Source organism: Crassostrea angulata, unplaced genomic scaffold (genome assembly GCF_025612915.1).
Source record: "Crassostrea angulata isolate pt1a10 unplaced genomic scaffold, ASM2561291v2 HiC_scaffold_191, whole genome shotgun sequence".
Classification (NCBI taxonomy): Eukaryota; Metazoa; Mollusca; class Bivalvia; order Ostreida; family Ostreidae; genus Magallana; species Magallana angulata.
Window position 1 is genome coordinate 2,359 of NW_026441744.1, and position 17,217 is coordinate 19,575.

General features: G+C 31.5%; 2 protein-coding genes across 2 annotated transcripts in view; both read right to left on the bottom strand.

Annotated features, from left to right (window-relative positions):
* Positions 1–1,182: 1,182 nt before the first annotated feature.
* On the bottom strand, positions 1,183–3,701 carry LOC128169723 (von Willebrand factor D and EGF domain-containing protein-like). The gene is made up of 4 exons (XM_052835814.1): positions 3,444–3,701; positions 2,938–3,052; positions 1,886–1,997; positions 1,183–1,782 (listed from the first exon to the last, which is right to left on the bottom strand). The coding sequence occupies exons 1-4, from the start codon at positions 3,693–3,695 to the stop codon at positions 1,716–1,718; spliced, it is 546 nt and encodes a 181-aa protein (XP_052691774.1). The 5' UTR covers positions 3,696–3,701; the 3' UTR covers positions 1,183–1,715.
* A 363-nt stretch (positions 3,702–4,064) lies between these two features.
* Positions 4,065–17,217, bottom strand: part of LOC128169725 (von Willebrand factor D and EGF domain-containing protein-like) — a 44,253-nt gene continuing 31,100 nt past the window's right edge. Inside the window, exons 5-13 of the mRNA XM_052835815.1 lie at positions 16,512–16,895; positions 16,333–16,424; positions 14,061–14,133; positions 13,740–13,925; positions 13,385–13,593; positions 13,010–13,262; positions 11,253–11,426; positions 4,334–4,517; positions 4,065–4,258 (exon numbers count right to left, since the gene is read on the bottom strand). Of these exons, the coding sequence (XP_052691775.1) occupies positions 4,065–4,258; positions 4,334–4,517; positions 11,253–11,426; positions 13,010–13,262; positions 13,385–13,593; positions 13,740–13,925; positions 14,061–14,133; positions 16,333–16,424; positions 16,512–16,895 (1,749 nt within the window). The remainder of the gene's footprint in view (positions 4,259–4,333; positions 4,518–11,252; positions 11,427–13,009; positions 13,263–13,384; positions 13,594–13,739; positions 13,926–14,060; positions 14,134–16,332; positions 16,425–16,511; positions 16,896–17,217) is intronic.

Below are 17,217 nucleotides of genomic sequence, written 5' to 3' on the forward strand. Positions count from 1 at the left end.
TCATCGGTACGCGAGGCTTGTGTGCTAATAAATTCCAATCAGACATTCCTTATCTCACACCAAATGAGATAGCGCTATTATTTAGATGTGTTTCAGAAAACATTAACTTTGAATTTGACGAACAATACTTCAAGCAAATCATTGGTGCAAGCATGGGTGCAATTCAAAGTCCAAAAATTTGTGATATTAAATCACACAGCGTATTGTAATTTTGTCATGCAAGCAAAATTCTTTTCTACAGAAGATACCGGGACGATGACTTTATTATAATCAATAGCACCATACAGGAAATAGAGAATTTTTTTCACATTGGCAATCATTGTCACAAATATCTCTAATTTACGTTTGAAGTCTCACCATCTGTGAACTCCCTTGATACTAAAGTCGACAGAAGCTCCAAATTTAAAAACATTAACAAGCTTGACATCAAGTTACTCATCAAACCTACAAAAAACTTTTAATACCTACACAGACAGAGCGCTTACCACCCAAAGGATATATCAAAGGAAAATACATTAAACATGCAATGCAAGAAACACTACTGACATTAAATGATTTTAAGCGCATATATTAAAGGGAGGTCAGTGGCGGATTCAGAGGGTGTGCATTCGACGTGCGTCCCTTTTGAAATAGTCAAAATAAAGTTAGATTACATGTAAGTCTTAATTACGAACATTCTTGAAACTCATGGGATTTCTCATTGACTCATTCTCATTAAACTGATTTCAACGGTTTAGTGTGAATAAAACCCCGGTGTAATGTACAAAGTAAGCCCATTTTAATTACCCTCTCCTTGGGTTCAAATGTGACCAAGTAACCCAACTTTAAGTAATTGGTTATACATAGTTATGGTTATCATATCTACATAAGGCTATTTTGTCTCTTCGGATCGTAAGGTTTTTTCTTTGGGGTCAGAAAAGAGCCGCTTTTTTAAAAGACAGAATGAAATTCTAAAAGAAAAAAAGTAAAAAAAAAAACACCTTTCAATGATAAATGAAGATATTATTTTTTATATTAAAATGAAATCCACCGAATAAAAATTTCATGTATTACGCCTTTTTCAACTTTATTAAGTGTTGAATATTTAGCCATGACAACTGGGGATCAAAATGCGAAGAAAAAACAATATTTTAAATTTTTTATTTATAACAGATATATTTACAAATATTATATCTTCAGCAAAATGTTAAAATAATTTTATAATGAACGAAATGATATATTAGTAGTTATAACTTAATACAAATATATATCCAAACATTGTCGTGATATATTAAATGTTGTGAAACAATTCATCTGTATATGGGAAAGGTCAGTGTTGGTAAGGTTGGTTAAGATAGTAGTCTATGAGTTTTCTAGTTTATTGTTGCTTTTAAGAATGTCAGAATATCATACCCCCAAAATACAATTTTTGTATGGTGCTTTCTTTGATTAGCACATTGACAATTAATTTTTTTAGAAAGAAATTTAAAGTCGATGAGAAGTGTCGACTATTATTTTTTCATGTATAACGATATATATTGAACGATATACAATACAATACAAAATAAGCATGCGTGTTTTATGCAAGATTCAGTTAAGGTATAAGATTAATGTAATTTAGACCATGATCAATCAAAATTACAACAATGCTTCCGGTATGATATGCTAAACATGCTTTATGAAAGACTTAGGCAAAACTTTGTAGATGTTTAAGTTCCCATGACAATACATATTAATCAAAATGACTTCATTGTTGATGGTGGCTCATTCGACAATTCTTCCACAAAAGCATCTATGCGTGGTCTATAATAAAATAATTAAAAACGTATTATATTATTTTATATTGTAAGCTTTATATGCATTAAAACTGAACAGAAAATAAAATGTGATAAATTTTTATACAAACCTCTTATGTTTAACAACAAGAAGTGTTAAACCAATGATAGAAACCAGAAATGCCAGGCCTCCTAGAACTGCACCAAGAATCCATAAATAGTTTTTGTCCGATTTTCCACAACCTACATAAACGCAAATAAACATAAGTCTTTTGCTATTGATTTTTTAAAACATCAACTTATTTGCGTGTGCAAATAAGAAACACAGGGCCTAGGGGCCACGTCGTTCACCTGAGCAAAAATAGCAATAACTAAAATCTGATCGAAATAGATTATTTCACCTTATAAGAAATAGATGAACAATTTTTTTTGTTATAATATATGAAAATATTTTAAAAGAATTTCCTTATTAGTGCCTTTGTAATAATGTCAACCCGCACTGTGAATCCAACCTACTCCGGGTATCATGATTTGAACAAAGGCAAATTTTCACGTAGGTACTTGGCCGAATGATTTTTGATAAGATACATGTATGTGAATATTTTGTTTTTTATTCCTACATGTACGTAAAAAAAAGCAACATCCCAATCTCAAATATAGTTAATTACACAATATTGAGTTTACATAATCAGCGAATACCTCCATAGAAGTGTCAGCTTTTCTAGTCATAGAATGTTGAGGACTTTTATTAAAAGCCAATAGATTTTTTAATGATATTTAATTATCTGCTTAATAAAAGATGTAGCTTTTCTTTTTTTTTTCTTTTTGAAATTGAACGCCCTTTACCTAAATATCATTAATACCAAGTTTAATTAAGAAAGCCTGGTTGTCAAATTATATGTTATATAAACCAAAACAAAATTAAAGTAGTTTAGACTAAAAAAAATTGTTGATATAACTTTATACTGCTATTTCTGATGTTTTAGGGGATTAAGAGAATCTAAAAATGGCTCGGTCATGTAGGCTTTTTTAATTTGGCTTAGTGGTTCTAGAATTTTTTTTCTCAAAAAAGTCATATACTAGCAGACGGGCGTCGAACAAAAAATAATTATTAAAAGGCACGTGAGCTTTCAGCTCAGGTGAAAAAAAACACAGTATTTTTGTGATAAAATGATTTTTTTACCCTCCATCCAGCTCCATGAAAATTTCTGTAAGTTTGTTTGACAGGTTCTACATTTGTTTGATCCATCAATTGTTCCATTTGTGATACAATTACCATTTATGAAGCAAAAATTCTCCTAAAATGTATCAAGTTTTAAAAAAAATACTCAAGAATAGAAAAAAGAAACAACATTATTCACTACTGTTATAACTTGGCAATAAACAGAGATTGTGTATATGATTCCTTTGTCAAACAAAGTTTAAATGTGGAATGAAGCTATTACTCCTAAATCCAAACCTTTCAAAAAAAGAATCTCTTTGGAAAACTCTTTGTCCTTAAGATTCTTTCTCTTAAGTTAGAATGATTTTTAAATAAGTTCTAAAGTAAACACTTTTGCTTCAAATTGCATATTCAGTTTTAAAAATTGTCATAAATAACGTGAATCAATGTTCAGTATTCATTAGCGATAAACAAAGCATTTTGTCCTTTTTTCACAAAAATATCTGTAAAAGATATTTGTGTATTACCTTTAGGATAAATACAATACTTCCTGATAAATTGCTTGCAATCTGGCAGGTTGAATCTAAAATAAACAAAGGTCGGCTAATGCTGTATTCCTTTCCAGTGTTGCTGACTGATATGCGATATCCATGAATAAAAACATCTTTGAGATCTGGATCACTTTCAGCTATGTATGGTTGTGGAATATTACACTGAATTTCGGCAATAGTATTATGTACCCCTTTCACTGATTTAATTTCCTTGTTTTTGAAAGTCATGTTTGAAGTCATCTATGAGAAAATAAAACATGTAGAAAGCTTTTGTATTTACATTTTCAATATTTTGGTCTGTGATAACACTACAAATCGACTTGTTAGTGTATAGTTCAATACAGTTTATCTATGGTTATTTAATAAATAATCGTACAATTGCTAAAAATCCAAAAAAAATAATTATAGGGGATCATTCTTTCAATATTATGAGGTGATAAAATACAGTCGATCGTGATCAAAGTTATCAGACAGTCATAATGGTTATATGATATTTGATCGCTCGACTGTATTAAATCATCTCATAATAGGAAACAAACAGTGTTAAAAATCAAAATCAGAAGGAAAAATACAAAACTATTATTAACATCTCTCTACTTACAAAAAACATTGTAATCTGCATGTTAATGTTTCTGTGTTCAAAAACCCATCTCCATCTACAAAAACTTCGTTACAGTTGCTTCTATCACAAATATCTCCCGATCCTATATCTATACTGAAAACATCTGGAGGAACGGACAAGTCATATGAACAATCACTTGCACCATATCCGTCTCTGCAAATGCACACACCTAAAACAATTTCGTCACTTCAAATTTACCGGTCAAATTAATAATTAAATGAAGTTATAAGTCAACAGATACAACCTTTAATGCATTTTCCGTTTCCACTGCACTCATTTGGACATGCAATTTGTCGTATTTCTTCAACTATGGTAATATACTCTGATGTGGTGTTTTCAGTTAGTGTATTGTTCTGTTTTATCTCCTTCATACAGCTTAATCGAAGGTTTTCTCGGGAATCAATTGCCCATATTGTCTCATTAGTAAGCTAAATGAAATAGAATTAACGTATCTTATTCTCAAAATGCAAATCTCTGATTAAAGCTTTTTTTAAGAGATCAATTAATATGTCAATAAAGGAACTTATTATTCCATACTAAATTTTAAATATTTTGTTGAGACAGTTTAATCACTCTTTGCATATTTTTTTTACATGTATCAAATTAACAATAATAAAAAGAAGAGCCATTTTTTTCACACATCTGTTTGATTATAAATCATTCATATGCAATCATATCTATTTGTAATTAAGGTCTTCTGTTTTCAGCGGAAGACCTTATAGTTTTCGTACTGTTTCTTATTATAAAAGTCTTCCGTTTCCAACGGAAGACCATATTGTTTTCGTACTGTTTCTTCTTATTATTTTTTTCCACAAATTTTGTGCACGCGATTTCTCATAAACTATTCGGCCGATTTTGACCATTTTTTCCACAGATGATTGCCAGAGGTCATAATTCTAGACGTTTTTGAAATTTGAAATCGTCACTTCCGGTACCGAGTTACGGCGGATTTTCTATTTTTCACGACCTATTTTGTGCAGAGCTGATCTCAGAGAATACGAAATTTTCAGGATAGGTAGTCTATATTGAAATTGTGCACTATTATATTGTTTTACGCCAATGGCGGCATTTCTTGGAGCACGCCTAGGCACGAAATTTGGGTCCGAATTTTCATTCAAAATTTTCATACGTTTTGATCTGGATCTTTTTATCATTTGATATTTTGTTAAATAATATATTACAATGGTGGTTGAAAATCAAAAGTTCGTTCCAATAAAATCAAGAAAAAGGGGCTGGTGCCTTTAATTAGGGACCAAGAGACTCGTAAAGTCTATTACAAATAACTTGAAAACTATAAATATTTTGTTGAACACTACATTATCGGTTTGAAAAAAGTCTTCGTCAGGCCCATGTTTGACGTAATTAGGGATTCCTATTCATCATCTTAAAATTGGGGGGGGGGGGGTGTTAATTTTGAATTTGTATCGATATTTCATGGTATCATTTAAAATAAAAAAAAAAAATCGGACGGAAGACCTACTCGTTACTCGTAACGAGGTCTCATCTAGTTATTTCCCCCCCTAAATTTTGTGCACGCGATTTCTCAAAAACTATTCAGCCGATTTGAGTCATTTTTTCACAGATGTTGCCTCATGATCTGAATTTAATTTGTTTTTGAAATTATTGTTGTTGTCACTTCCGGACCGATTTATCGGCCATTTTGTAGTTTTTAAGACCTATTTTGTGCAGAGCTGATCTCAGAAACTATCAGAGATATGACTATGAAATTTTCTGGATAGGTAGTCTATAGTCTACCTATAGACTTCTATTGTTTTACGCCAGTGGCGCCATTTCTTGGAGCTCGTTTTGGCACGAAAATTGGATACGAATTTTTATCCAAAATTTTCATACGTTTTAATCTGTATCTTTTTATCAGTTGATATTTTGTTAAGGCATATATAACAAAAGTGGTAGAGAATGGCTGGCCCCTTAAATTAGGGGCCAAGACACTCGTAAACTCTATTACAGATAACGTAAAAATGATATAAATTTTGTAATGCATTATAGAAGCAAAGTTGTTGATCGTAACAATATCTATAAGAAAAAATCATTGCCACGCCCATTTTGACGTAATTAGGGTTTTTAAGGGGCCAAAGTATTGTCACGATATATCTAGAGAAGGAGACATATTTTTTTAATTATTTTAGAAGAGAAAATGTCTGTGTTAATGATTATAATCAATTCCACTAATCAAAACACCAATGTATGTCCACATTAAGGATCTATAGGGCTGGCCCCTAAAATATTTAATCATTTGTATCTCAAACATGAAAAACAATTTCAGATAGGTGTAAGAACAAAAAATGCTATTATTCGTGACACCTTTCGAATGAACTCAAGAAAAAGGGTCTTGCCTCTTTATTTAGGGGCCAAGACTGTCGTACATTTTATTACAGATAACGTAAAAACGATACAGATTTTGTAATGCATTATAGAAGCAAAGTTGTTGATCGTTACAATATCTATCAGAAAAAATCTTTGCCATGCCCATTATTACGTAATTAGGGATATATCTAGAGAAGGAGACATATTTTGTTAAGCATTGTAGAAGAGAAAATATATTTATTCATGATTCTAATCGATTCCATTAATCAAAACACCAATGTCTGTCCCCATTAAGGATCTAGAGGGCTGGTCCCTAAGATATTCTATCATTTGTAATTATAAAGTTAACAACAATTCTATATAGGTTTTGGCAATGAGGCCAATTTCTCTAAAGTAACCAAAATTTACGATTTCAATAGTTCTATATCAGACATTACTTAGTTTTGGAAAATCAGTTTTTCTTATTAAGTATTGATTGTCTTTCATTAATAAATTTTCATTTCTATTATATATATTGTTAGATTGTTTTAAATCATCTTATTTATCAAGTTGTTTTGCATATTTTGTTGATTCTTTTTATTTGTTTACCAATGCGGGCTGATTTGACGCAACAATTTTATAACTATGTTCAAATCTATAAGGGAGCTAAGTTAAGAAAAAGGAAAATACTTAAATTCTAAAGTTAAAAGTTATGAAATTTTTATTTACCTGATTAAAGTTTTTAGCATACCAATAAATTTTAAACATTTTAATACTTGATAGTTAATTTGTGGACCATCCAACCTTCTTAGATACGTAAGGGTTAGGGTCAGGGTTTTCTTTTCATTTAAATCATTTGACCATCGTCATTATAATCTCACCATGTTTTCTTTCCGATAGCTTGTGGCATATTTTGGTGTTTCACACACTTGTTATCCTTTATTATAATATATCCTTTATTATAATAAAATTTCCTATTCAAAAGTGTTCTCTTTTCCGAAATTTTCTTTGTAATGGTTATTTTCAATTGATAGAGGAAGTTTTAAGTTCAAATTGGAATAATGTTTATTTAAGTTGTGTGAACATATTAGCTTCCACTGTTTTTCTATAATCATACTCTTATTATCTTTGTTTTGGATAATTTTGAACGTTTCTTAACAAGTCTATTTTCTTTTTAACAAAACACAATATATCACGTGCAGATTTAATTAAATATAATACAAGAGTGTTTAGCTCAGTTACAAGTGTACTTTTCTGATCACATTTTGTCTGCCGTCCGTCTGTCCGTCCGTCTGTAAACTTTATACATTTTCAACATCTTCTCCAGAACCACAAAGACAATTTCAACCAAACATGGCACAAATCAGATGAAGACAAAGGGGATTCAAAATTGTGAAAAATAAGGATCGAGCCCTTTTACAATTTTCGTACAATTTTCAATCTTCTTCTCAAGAACCATTTGGCCAAGAAAGCTGAAACTCGTGTGGAAGTATCCTCCGGAAGTGTAGATTTAAAGTTGTGGAAATAATGACCCGGTGGGTAAGGTGGGGCCAAAATGGGGGGTTGAAATTTTACATAGGAATATATAAAGTAAATTTTAAAAATGTTCTTCTTCGAAACCAATTGGCTAGAAAAGCTGAAACTTGTGTAGAAGTATCCTCAGGTAGGGTGAACTCAAGTGTGCTTAAATCATGATCCCCGGGGGTCGGATGGGTCACATCGGGGTGGGGCGACAAAGATCTTCTTACAACCATTTGCTAAGAAAAGCTGTAGCTTTAATGAAGCAACTTTAGATAGTGTACGTACAAATTCTCTAAAATCAAAATCTTGAGGACTATGTTGGGGCTACATTGGCGACGTAATTGTATAAAGGAAAACAAAGTAATTATTCACAAAAAAACTGAAATAATATCATCTATGGTTAACTTATATGCAAGCATTTTAACATATTCCTGATTTTTAAGTTGTTTAGACTCTGGTCTCTGGACGATTCTTGGGCCTCACAAGGGGTTCACTGTTTGATGTAGGTTTATATCAAATACATAAACAATTGTTTAGGATCTTTTTTAGAACTGCAATGCTCAACATGTGATATGACTTTAAAATCATCTTGTTAGAAATGGGACTTGTTTATAAATACCCAGGGGAGATATGAATCCTTATTTATACAGGATCAACATGTATTTTACCACAATGTCCAGATATTATGTATCACGACTCCATTAAGCTGATTTTATCAAGCCTATTGTTGCTCAGGTGAGCGATGTTGCCCATTGGGCTCTTCTATTGCGTTAAGATGGTTGTCGGTGAGTTTTTATGTCACCCGCGTCCCTAAGGTGACCTATTGCAATTGGTCCTCGTCCGTTGTCGTGCGTCGTGCGTTAACAATTTTACATTTTTAAATTCCTCTTGAAAACAACAAAAGCCAATTGTTTGCATTTTTGATTTGAAGCATCTCCATAGTAAGAGGAATCAGAAATGTGAAATTCATTTCTCTACCACCCCTAGGGCGGGAACAAATATGCAAAAAAGCCAAATTTTTAATAAATGTTCTTCTTTACCCCCACACATGTGAGGAGAAAAAAAACTAAATGCATGGTTATGATGTCCATTAAGTCCTTTACCATAATTGTGAAATTCATAGCCCCTGGATCAGGGGTTCAGGCTCTAGGGTAGGGCCAAAATTGCCATATAGTGAAATGTATAAATGTATTTTTTAAAATATGACAATAACACACTGTCTAAATCTTAGAAAAACTGAATGCATGGTAATGATGTTAATGAAGCCCTCTGCTAAAATTGTGAAATTCATATCCATTGGGTCAGGGGTTCAGGCTCTATGATTGGGCCAATATAAATGTGTTAAATCTTTAAAAATCTTCTTCTCTACCCCTATATATTATTGTTAAAAACTAAATGCATGGTTATGATGTCCATGAGCTCCTCTACCTAAACTGTGAAATTCATTAACCCTTGGTCAGGGGTTAAGGATTCAGACCCTTGGGCAGGGCCAATAAATTCAAATAGTGAAAATGTTTTAAATCTTAGACAATCTTGTTCTTTACTCCTAAACATTTGAGGAAAAAACTGAATGCATGGTTATGTTGTCCAAGAACTCCTCTACCTAAATTGTGAAATCCTAGGTCAGGGGTTCAGGCCCTGGGGGGGGGGGGATATGGCAATATAGTGTTAATGCACATAATGTTTAAAAATTCTCTAATCTCGCACATCTGAATGAAAAACTGACTTCATAATTTTGTTAACCAGGAAGTACTCAACTGAAATTGTAAATTTCATGTCCCCTGTAGCATGAGTTTTGACTCTAAGGCTAGGCAAAAATAGTTATACAGTGTTAAAATCATTAATGGTTTAAAAAGTCATCTTCTTAACTTCTGCTGATACTGAATAAAAACTGACTGTATATGAAGAAAGAAAATAACGCAGTCTATCAAGATTTTAAATTTCACGTCTCCTAATGTAGGGATTTGAATCTAGGGCGGGACCGAAACACTCATAATGTGTATAGGGTAGGGGTTCTTAATGCAGGGTGTGAAAAAATTGTCATTTAGTTTTAATGTAACTAAAATGTAAAAACAAAGTCTACTGACACAGATTAAAAACTCACTGCATATTAAAAAAAAACCCATTAAAATGTTATCTTTAATAATATTTCATGTCACCTACATGTTAGGCAAAAGTTATGGCTGGGAGTGGGGGTAAGGGGGGTGTTATATATTTGTCTTATTATTTTATTCTGCTCAGGAATTTTAATGAAAGAAATGAGTTAATTCACATATTTAGAAAAGAGAAAGAATGAATTTTGTGAAAGCATTTGGAAAGCGTTCGAGGGTTGTAACAGTTAATGCAGTTATCTTCCCTTGCTTCTATATAATGGAGTTATCTTCCCTTGCTTCCTTATAATAGAGTTATCTTCCTTTGCTTCTCCATATTAAGTAATTAATCATTGAATATAATGTAAAGAGTTATGCAAGTATTTTTAACATTTGAAACAAAAACATTTTTTTTTAAAAACTTTTTAAATAAACAAATAGACTTATTAATGGTAAAGTAACCATTGGCTAACTAAAATCACCGATAAGCAGTACATATAAAATTATTTTCGTATGAATACCAGATGATGACCAGATGTCAATGAAGGTTGAATATTCAAAAGCCGGAACGAAAGTGAATAACACATTATAACTTTTAAAGCTGTTTTTTTAAATGCCCATAGGGAGAGTTTCTGTCTGCCCCCGGGGATGGGGGATGAGAAGTTGTTTAAGAAAAAACATATATACTAGCCACCTTGTTTTAGTTTTGAAAGTGAACAAATAAAGGAAAATTATTTTCTATTAAAGCCTTGTACCTTTTCAATATCAGGTCATTCACTCTATTATGATCTTAAAGTTTTTCACGAAAATTATAGAAAATTATAAGTTTCATAGTCCGTTTTAAAAGAATGGGAAGTTATCATAATTTTTCTACTCTACAATGAAACTTAATTAAATGCATATATGAGACTCCTCGACAGGTTTGTGTATGAGCTATGGTACTCATGTGACTGTTAAGGTCTTTTTGCTTCTTGTCTTAAAATAAAATAGAGGGCCTGTGATGTAACATTAAACAGATTGTATTGAACATCATACAAGAGAATAAATTTATAGTGTCAAATCATTTTGTTCATAAAATTTGCTAATTGTCTGAAAAAAAAAACTTCATTTGTTTGGTTTAAAGAGTGGCTACATGATAATTAATTTAATATTGGCATATTTAACTGTCTTACCATTAGTTAATGATACAGAATCATATAAATAAAAAATAGTTTCATAACTGACAAGATTTCTTTTAAACCTATTTACCATTATATCAGCCACGCAGTTGTTTATAGTTCCTTGGAAGTCAATACTGGGTATTTCTGAACAAAGCATCGCTACTTTAGAAGTATTCATGAACTCTAAGCAGTAACTTTCAGCAGTTTTCTCAGTCCACTGCAAAGAGTACTTTGACATCAGTGAAACTTCTGTCTCTGATTGCTAAAATTAAAAAAAAGATTTTAATCAGTTAGAACTTTATTTCCAAAATAAGCATCGATATTTATTGAAAAATTGTAACCCATTTAAATGAGATGTTGTTTTCACTTATATTAATGTGAAAATATAGAAGCATTATATAGAGATTTTAATGAACTTCCACTAATTTAAAAGGAAGTTTGGTGAAATTGTACAGGGTATCCATTAATATCTGATATCATTTACTTTTTAGAAAACAGTAAATTAAATTTACTTAACAAAAAATGAAATGAATTTTCATGATTGCATATGATATAAACTTTCAATCTACAACTCATAAAAAACCCATAAATAATTAACAAATTAGGCGTTGTTGATGAAAATAGAACAAATGTAAAAAGAATGCTCCAAATGACGTCCTTTTATCACCATATTACGTGCATTGTCATGAACACATACTTCGACCTTGCTGATCAGATGAAATTCGTTCAAAACAGCTTTGATTTTTGGCGCCAAGTTCACACCCGTATGACTCTCGGGCATAGCTCGAGTACACAATACACAATACATAATACATAACATTGATATTCCATTCATCAGTTATATGGTGTTCCGTTATTGTGATGTAACTCTCTGTTGTTCTGGAAGTCTATGTATGGGTAATGACAAACACAGAACCTAGTTTGTCTAATAAAATATGTAGCTCACTCCTTTTTTGATCGTAGAGTTGTACTATTCGCGATCTTACTGTGTTTCGAGAGGGAATTTTAAAATTTGGAACAAATAATCCAAAAAGTTCCTTAAACCCTTCTCCATTTACAGCATTAAAGGGGAGAAAGTCTTTAATATTCATGTTTTTATAGCAACATTTATTTTTTCAGGCTCTGCGCTAGGCCCTCTTTTGGGAGAACTTACAAGAAAAGTTTCAATAGAAGATTTCGGCGAATTCGACTGGTTTAACGGATGTCGGCTTTTGATATGGTAGTGCATGTTTGTCGTTCCGCCACAGAATGTTAGTATCGCAGAACTTACATTTGACAGTGTTTCCATCATGAGTCCTTTTAAAGTAGTTCCAAACTTCAGATTTTGGAGGCATGTTTACGAGTTGGTGTTTAAATCGAGAATGATTTCATTTTAAACCATGAATTCAAATCGGTTTAGATTTGACGCTATAGATGATTTTTACTCACGAAAACACTGAGGCGTTAAGAATTAAATAAGGCGCATCCACTTATGTTTTACAATATCGGCATTTTGAATTACAAATATATAGCAATTAGTCAAAATCTAAAACAAATTAACGATTAATCGACTAAGAAATTGGTAGTCGACGATCGGTAGTACCGAGCGATAGTCGAGTACTCGTTGACATCCCTAGTTAATATATATATATAGCTTTATATTTCTTTAAAGAAAATTACATTTTTATCACTTGACTAAACGCACTTATATGATTACTATTACACATTCCAATCATTTAGAATAAAAGTAAATGAAATTTTGAAATGCCGAATGTGCGTTTTAATGATAGAATGACACCGTGGATTTCTTCATGAGACACATTAGACACAACTTACATAAAACAGGAAAGGAAATTGTATGCATACCTGAAACACCCGAAATTGCTTTTTTATTCTTGGCTTAATCTTTTGTGTGTGTCTTAAGAATTGACGTTGTTGGCTTATTATTTTACATCTATTTGGAGACAATGCGTCTTTTTCGTTTCTATCACATGACATTATATTGTCATATGTACAATTACCGATTCCGTTTGTGCATAAACAAAATATTTCGTCTTTTTTCCACGAACTTAACTCTGACGAGTTTTTTTCATACAGAACACTGTCCTCTTTATTTATTCTAAAAGATAATGAAAAAAATGATAATCTATTAACAAATTGAAAAGAGTTTTAGTTTTTTTTATTTCAAACATAATATTGTTTATCGCCGATTTCAATTAAGCTTCATATAACATTGCTTACCGCCAATCATTGACAAAAGCTGTTGGATTTTCTGTCCGACTTCCAGATCTCAACGTAAAAGAATAACTCCCATTCAAATTAAGTTTATCACACAATCCTCCTGTTTTTTCAACATCCACAGCCGTTGGATTTATTAAAACGTTCATTGTTCTAACTCCTGTATAATCTATAAGTGATACATCAATCGATGTACCAGACGGAAGGTATATCTGCGTCAAAAGAAGACTTATAATTAAAACATATTACGTCAATTTTAAGTCTTTAAGATATTCAATATTCTATTGGTATTTTCTGAAATAATATATTCGTTTGCTTAAATGACACTTTTCTCAGACCGAAAGAAAATGAGTTCTACCTTGTAGATAAATTCCCCATGTTTCCTTACGTCAATTAGTCCTTCATCACAAAATCGGAATCCAATATCAATATCCGCGCATCGATTAATAACAAAGAGATCTTTTCCAACCCGTACAGCCATGCCGCAAACACAATATGGTTGACTATAAGGATTGTTATTACATTTCGTAGTTTCTATATCAACCTGATAAAAAGTTATGAGATTTATTTGATTGTTGTTATTCCCTTTTTTATTTTGCGTGCTTGTTAATCTTATTTTTCACCTAATATAAAATATGAAACTTTCATTGTTTACAAGAATAATAATTTTACATCAAACCTGTACTGGAAACAAAGGGTTTCTTTCTTGGATATACAGTATGAAAATCCCTTGATTTTGGTTTTCATATTTTCTGCAAAGGAAATAAAATAACAATGATGTGAAGGTACTTTTTCACGAATAAATAGATGTCTTGTGTCAAACTTCGAGTTGATAAAATATAATCTCGATAGTTATATAAAACAATATAAAATAACCCGCAGAAGAAATGAATTGATTGGGTTTGAGATTAATTCACAATGACGAGGCATTTTTTCCCGACATGAAATGCAACTTTAATCAAAATGCGTGCCTGGGCATCCCGTTCTGGATAGTTCTCTCCATCAAAATAAAATCGCATCAAATTGTTACGTTTTAATACTTGGCTTTTTAGCTTTAATCAAAACTGTCCGATCGGGTGTCTGTCTGCGATCTTGGTTACCCCGTTCTCGAAAGGTCTATCCCATTCTTTCACCACATGTGTTTTGCAAGCAATGAGTTCTATTTATCACTACTAACCGCGCATTCAAGAAACTTCCTGTTTACTCACGGTTTGAGATCTCATATTCGGATTGTTATAACGTCCAGTTTCATGAGTAAAATTTCTTCTAAACACAACAAAAAATTTATGAAATGAATTGTTATTGACATAAAATTCGATATCAATATTATTTAATGAAATTAGGCGAAAAAGGTTGGACTTCTAGCAAAATAGAGGAAAACGGACTAACTTTTTGAGATTTTAATTTGTTTTATACTCAATTATTTTTGGTAGTATTATATTATTTAAAGTTTCAAAAAATATTCAATGGCCATTTACTAAAAAAGTAGGCCATTGACCTACTTTTTTGAAAGTGAAAAATACCACAACCATAAAAGGTAAATAACACACAATTGATGGTTTTTCATCATCATTTTTGTTTTTCATTCTGAGTAAATGTATATCTTAAGCGTTTTCAGATTTTAATTTCTATGTATACTCTAAGTAAGTTCCCGGTAAATATATTCACTTGTAACGAAATCATTACTACCCCTGACTTTGATCCACCAAATCTTATCCACCACTGTATTCCCATTTTTGCCATTCGTACTGGATTTTAAAAATGAAGGTAGGTTTAAATTGATTTAACAATAATTAGTTTTAGATTAATTTCAATTATAGTTAATGGACATCATTTAACAAGTTTTGTAATGCCAAAGGCCTAAGCAATTTCTCAGATTTTTAAAAGATAATTGGCAAAATATCTGAATTTGTAGAATAAGATTTTTACCTTTTTATACTTAAAAATCAATTGTTTATGCTAGCGGCATCGGGTGCTATTTAAAAATATATACATTCACTTTATCAAATCATATTAAATTGCATTAATTGATTTTGAGTCATATTTACGCATACCACAGAAGATCCAATCATGAAATCTTGTGCGTATGAATACAATGTTCCTTCCGCATTTCTCGAAGGAAATGACTGACTCTCTGCCTGATTTCAAAGTGGATCATGGTTTTTTTTACTTATGCTGATAAACACTTCATTGATGTAAACATTTTTAACAGTTATATGAATTCAATTTATTACTTTATTATAAAACCAAAAGTTACATTTATGAAATAACAGAAGGAAAAATAAAAGTGTGTTATTAGAATTCATAGCGTTGTGCACTATTTTAGTCCGCATAATTCCACTTCCATTGGTCGTAAAACAAGTATTCCTTTTAAAGGATTGATCGGCATGTGATATCATTGGTCAGCTCTATTATTGTTATACGAAAGCATTAGTTACTTGCAATATACATGATAAATAAGATAAACAGCACCGTTTTGTTGATTTACGAAATAGCAAGGCTTGAGTAAGCTTTACTTTCAGATGGCAAATTATGCTTCTGATAAATATTCTTACGCATGTGTGAAGCAAATAGTGAATTGAATAATCATGTATGCAACTGTATAAATGCTTTACTTTGAAGGCAAACAGATAAACGGGCAAACTTTTTTAGTTTAAAATAAACTGCAATGATATGTGCAAACAATTTTTTTACAATGCGCTAGCGCGCGTTATTTAATTTATATGCACACACCGTTGCAGTTATGAGACCACAACTTTAAAGAATAATGATTCAATGCGTAAAATATTAGGTCACAACACGAAGCATATAATTCTTACGACAACTAGTTTCTTTTTCAAGACATTTAAAAAACAAATTAAAAAAAAAATTATAAAAAAAGTAGCCACATAAATTGTAGAAATGAGGGATGATGATTAGAAATTTATTAAATTGTTCTTTATATTATTTACCGTCCATTGAATGTCTTCATGTGAGGATCATTTACAGCATAACATTGTTTTCCTTTCCATATTGATGATTTGGATCTCTCTGTGTAGTGCACCTATTTGAAATGGAAAAATAATTACAAAACGTCCTAGATTTATCAACTTAACTATCAAAGGAAAAATGTGATAAAGTAAATACTTACGTATATAGGAGGGAGAGCGTAATTATCCCAAATTTTTGTGTGAGTTCGAGGAACAGTGTTAAGCTGTACGATAAAATAGCCATTTGGAAGGTCTGCTACTGGTGGACCATATTTTTCTGAGATACCCCAGGAAATCTCGAAAGCAGATGATGTGTTCCAATTTATATTTGGAATACGTAATTTGCAATTACTTATTTCTCCGTCGCTAATTCTATGCTTTTCTCTCAGAGGCTTGCATTCACTTTCTTGAGTAGCTATTTCTATTTGAATAGAACAGTTGTATGGACTTCCTAATCCAAAACATGGAATTGGAATCGTTGATTGAAGTAAAACTCTGTCCGACAATTTTTCTCCTTCAATTAATTGTATGATGGGATTAAGGATCTGAAAAAAAAGATATACATTTTTTTAATAAGTTGTCTCGTTAATATATAACAAATGAGAAAAGTTTATTACTACATGTATGTCACAAAACTGCTAAATCACATCGGAAACAGTGAAATTGCCCTCTAGTAAACAGTTATATTTAACAAGAAATATTTATATTGCCCTCCTGAAAGTGACATGTCATACTTGCGAACAAGTATCTTGCATATTAATTACGTTGGGTTTGAAATTTAAAGAACCAGCTACTGGCATAGCATGTAAACGTACATGTAAAGGTTGTCGAAAATCAAAAGTCAGGATAACGTCAGCGATTCCGAGT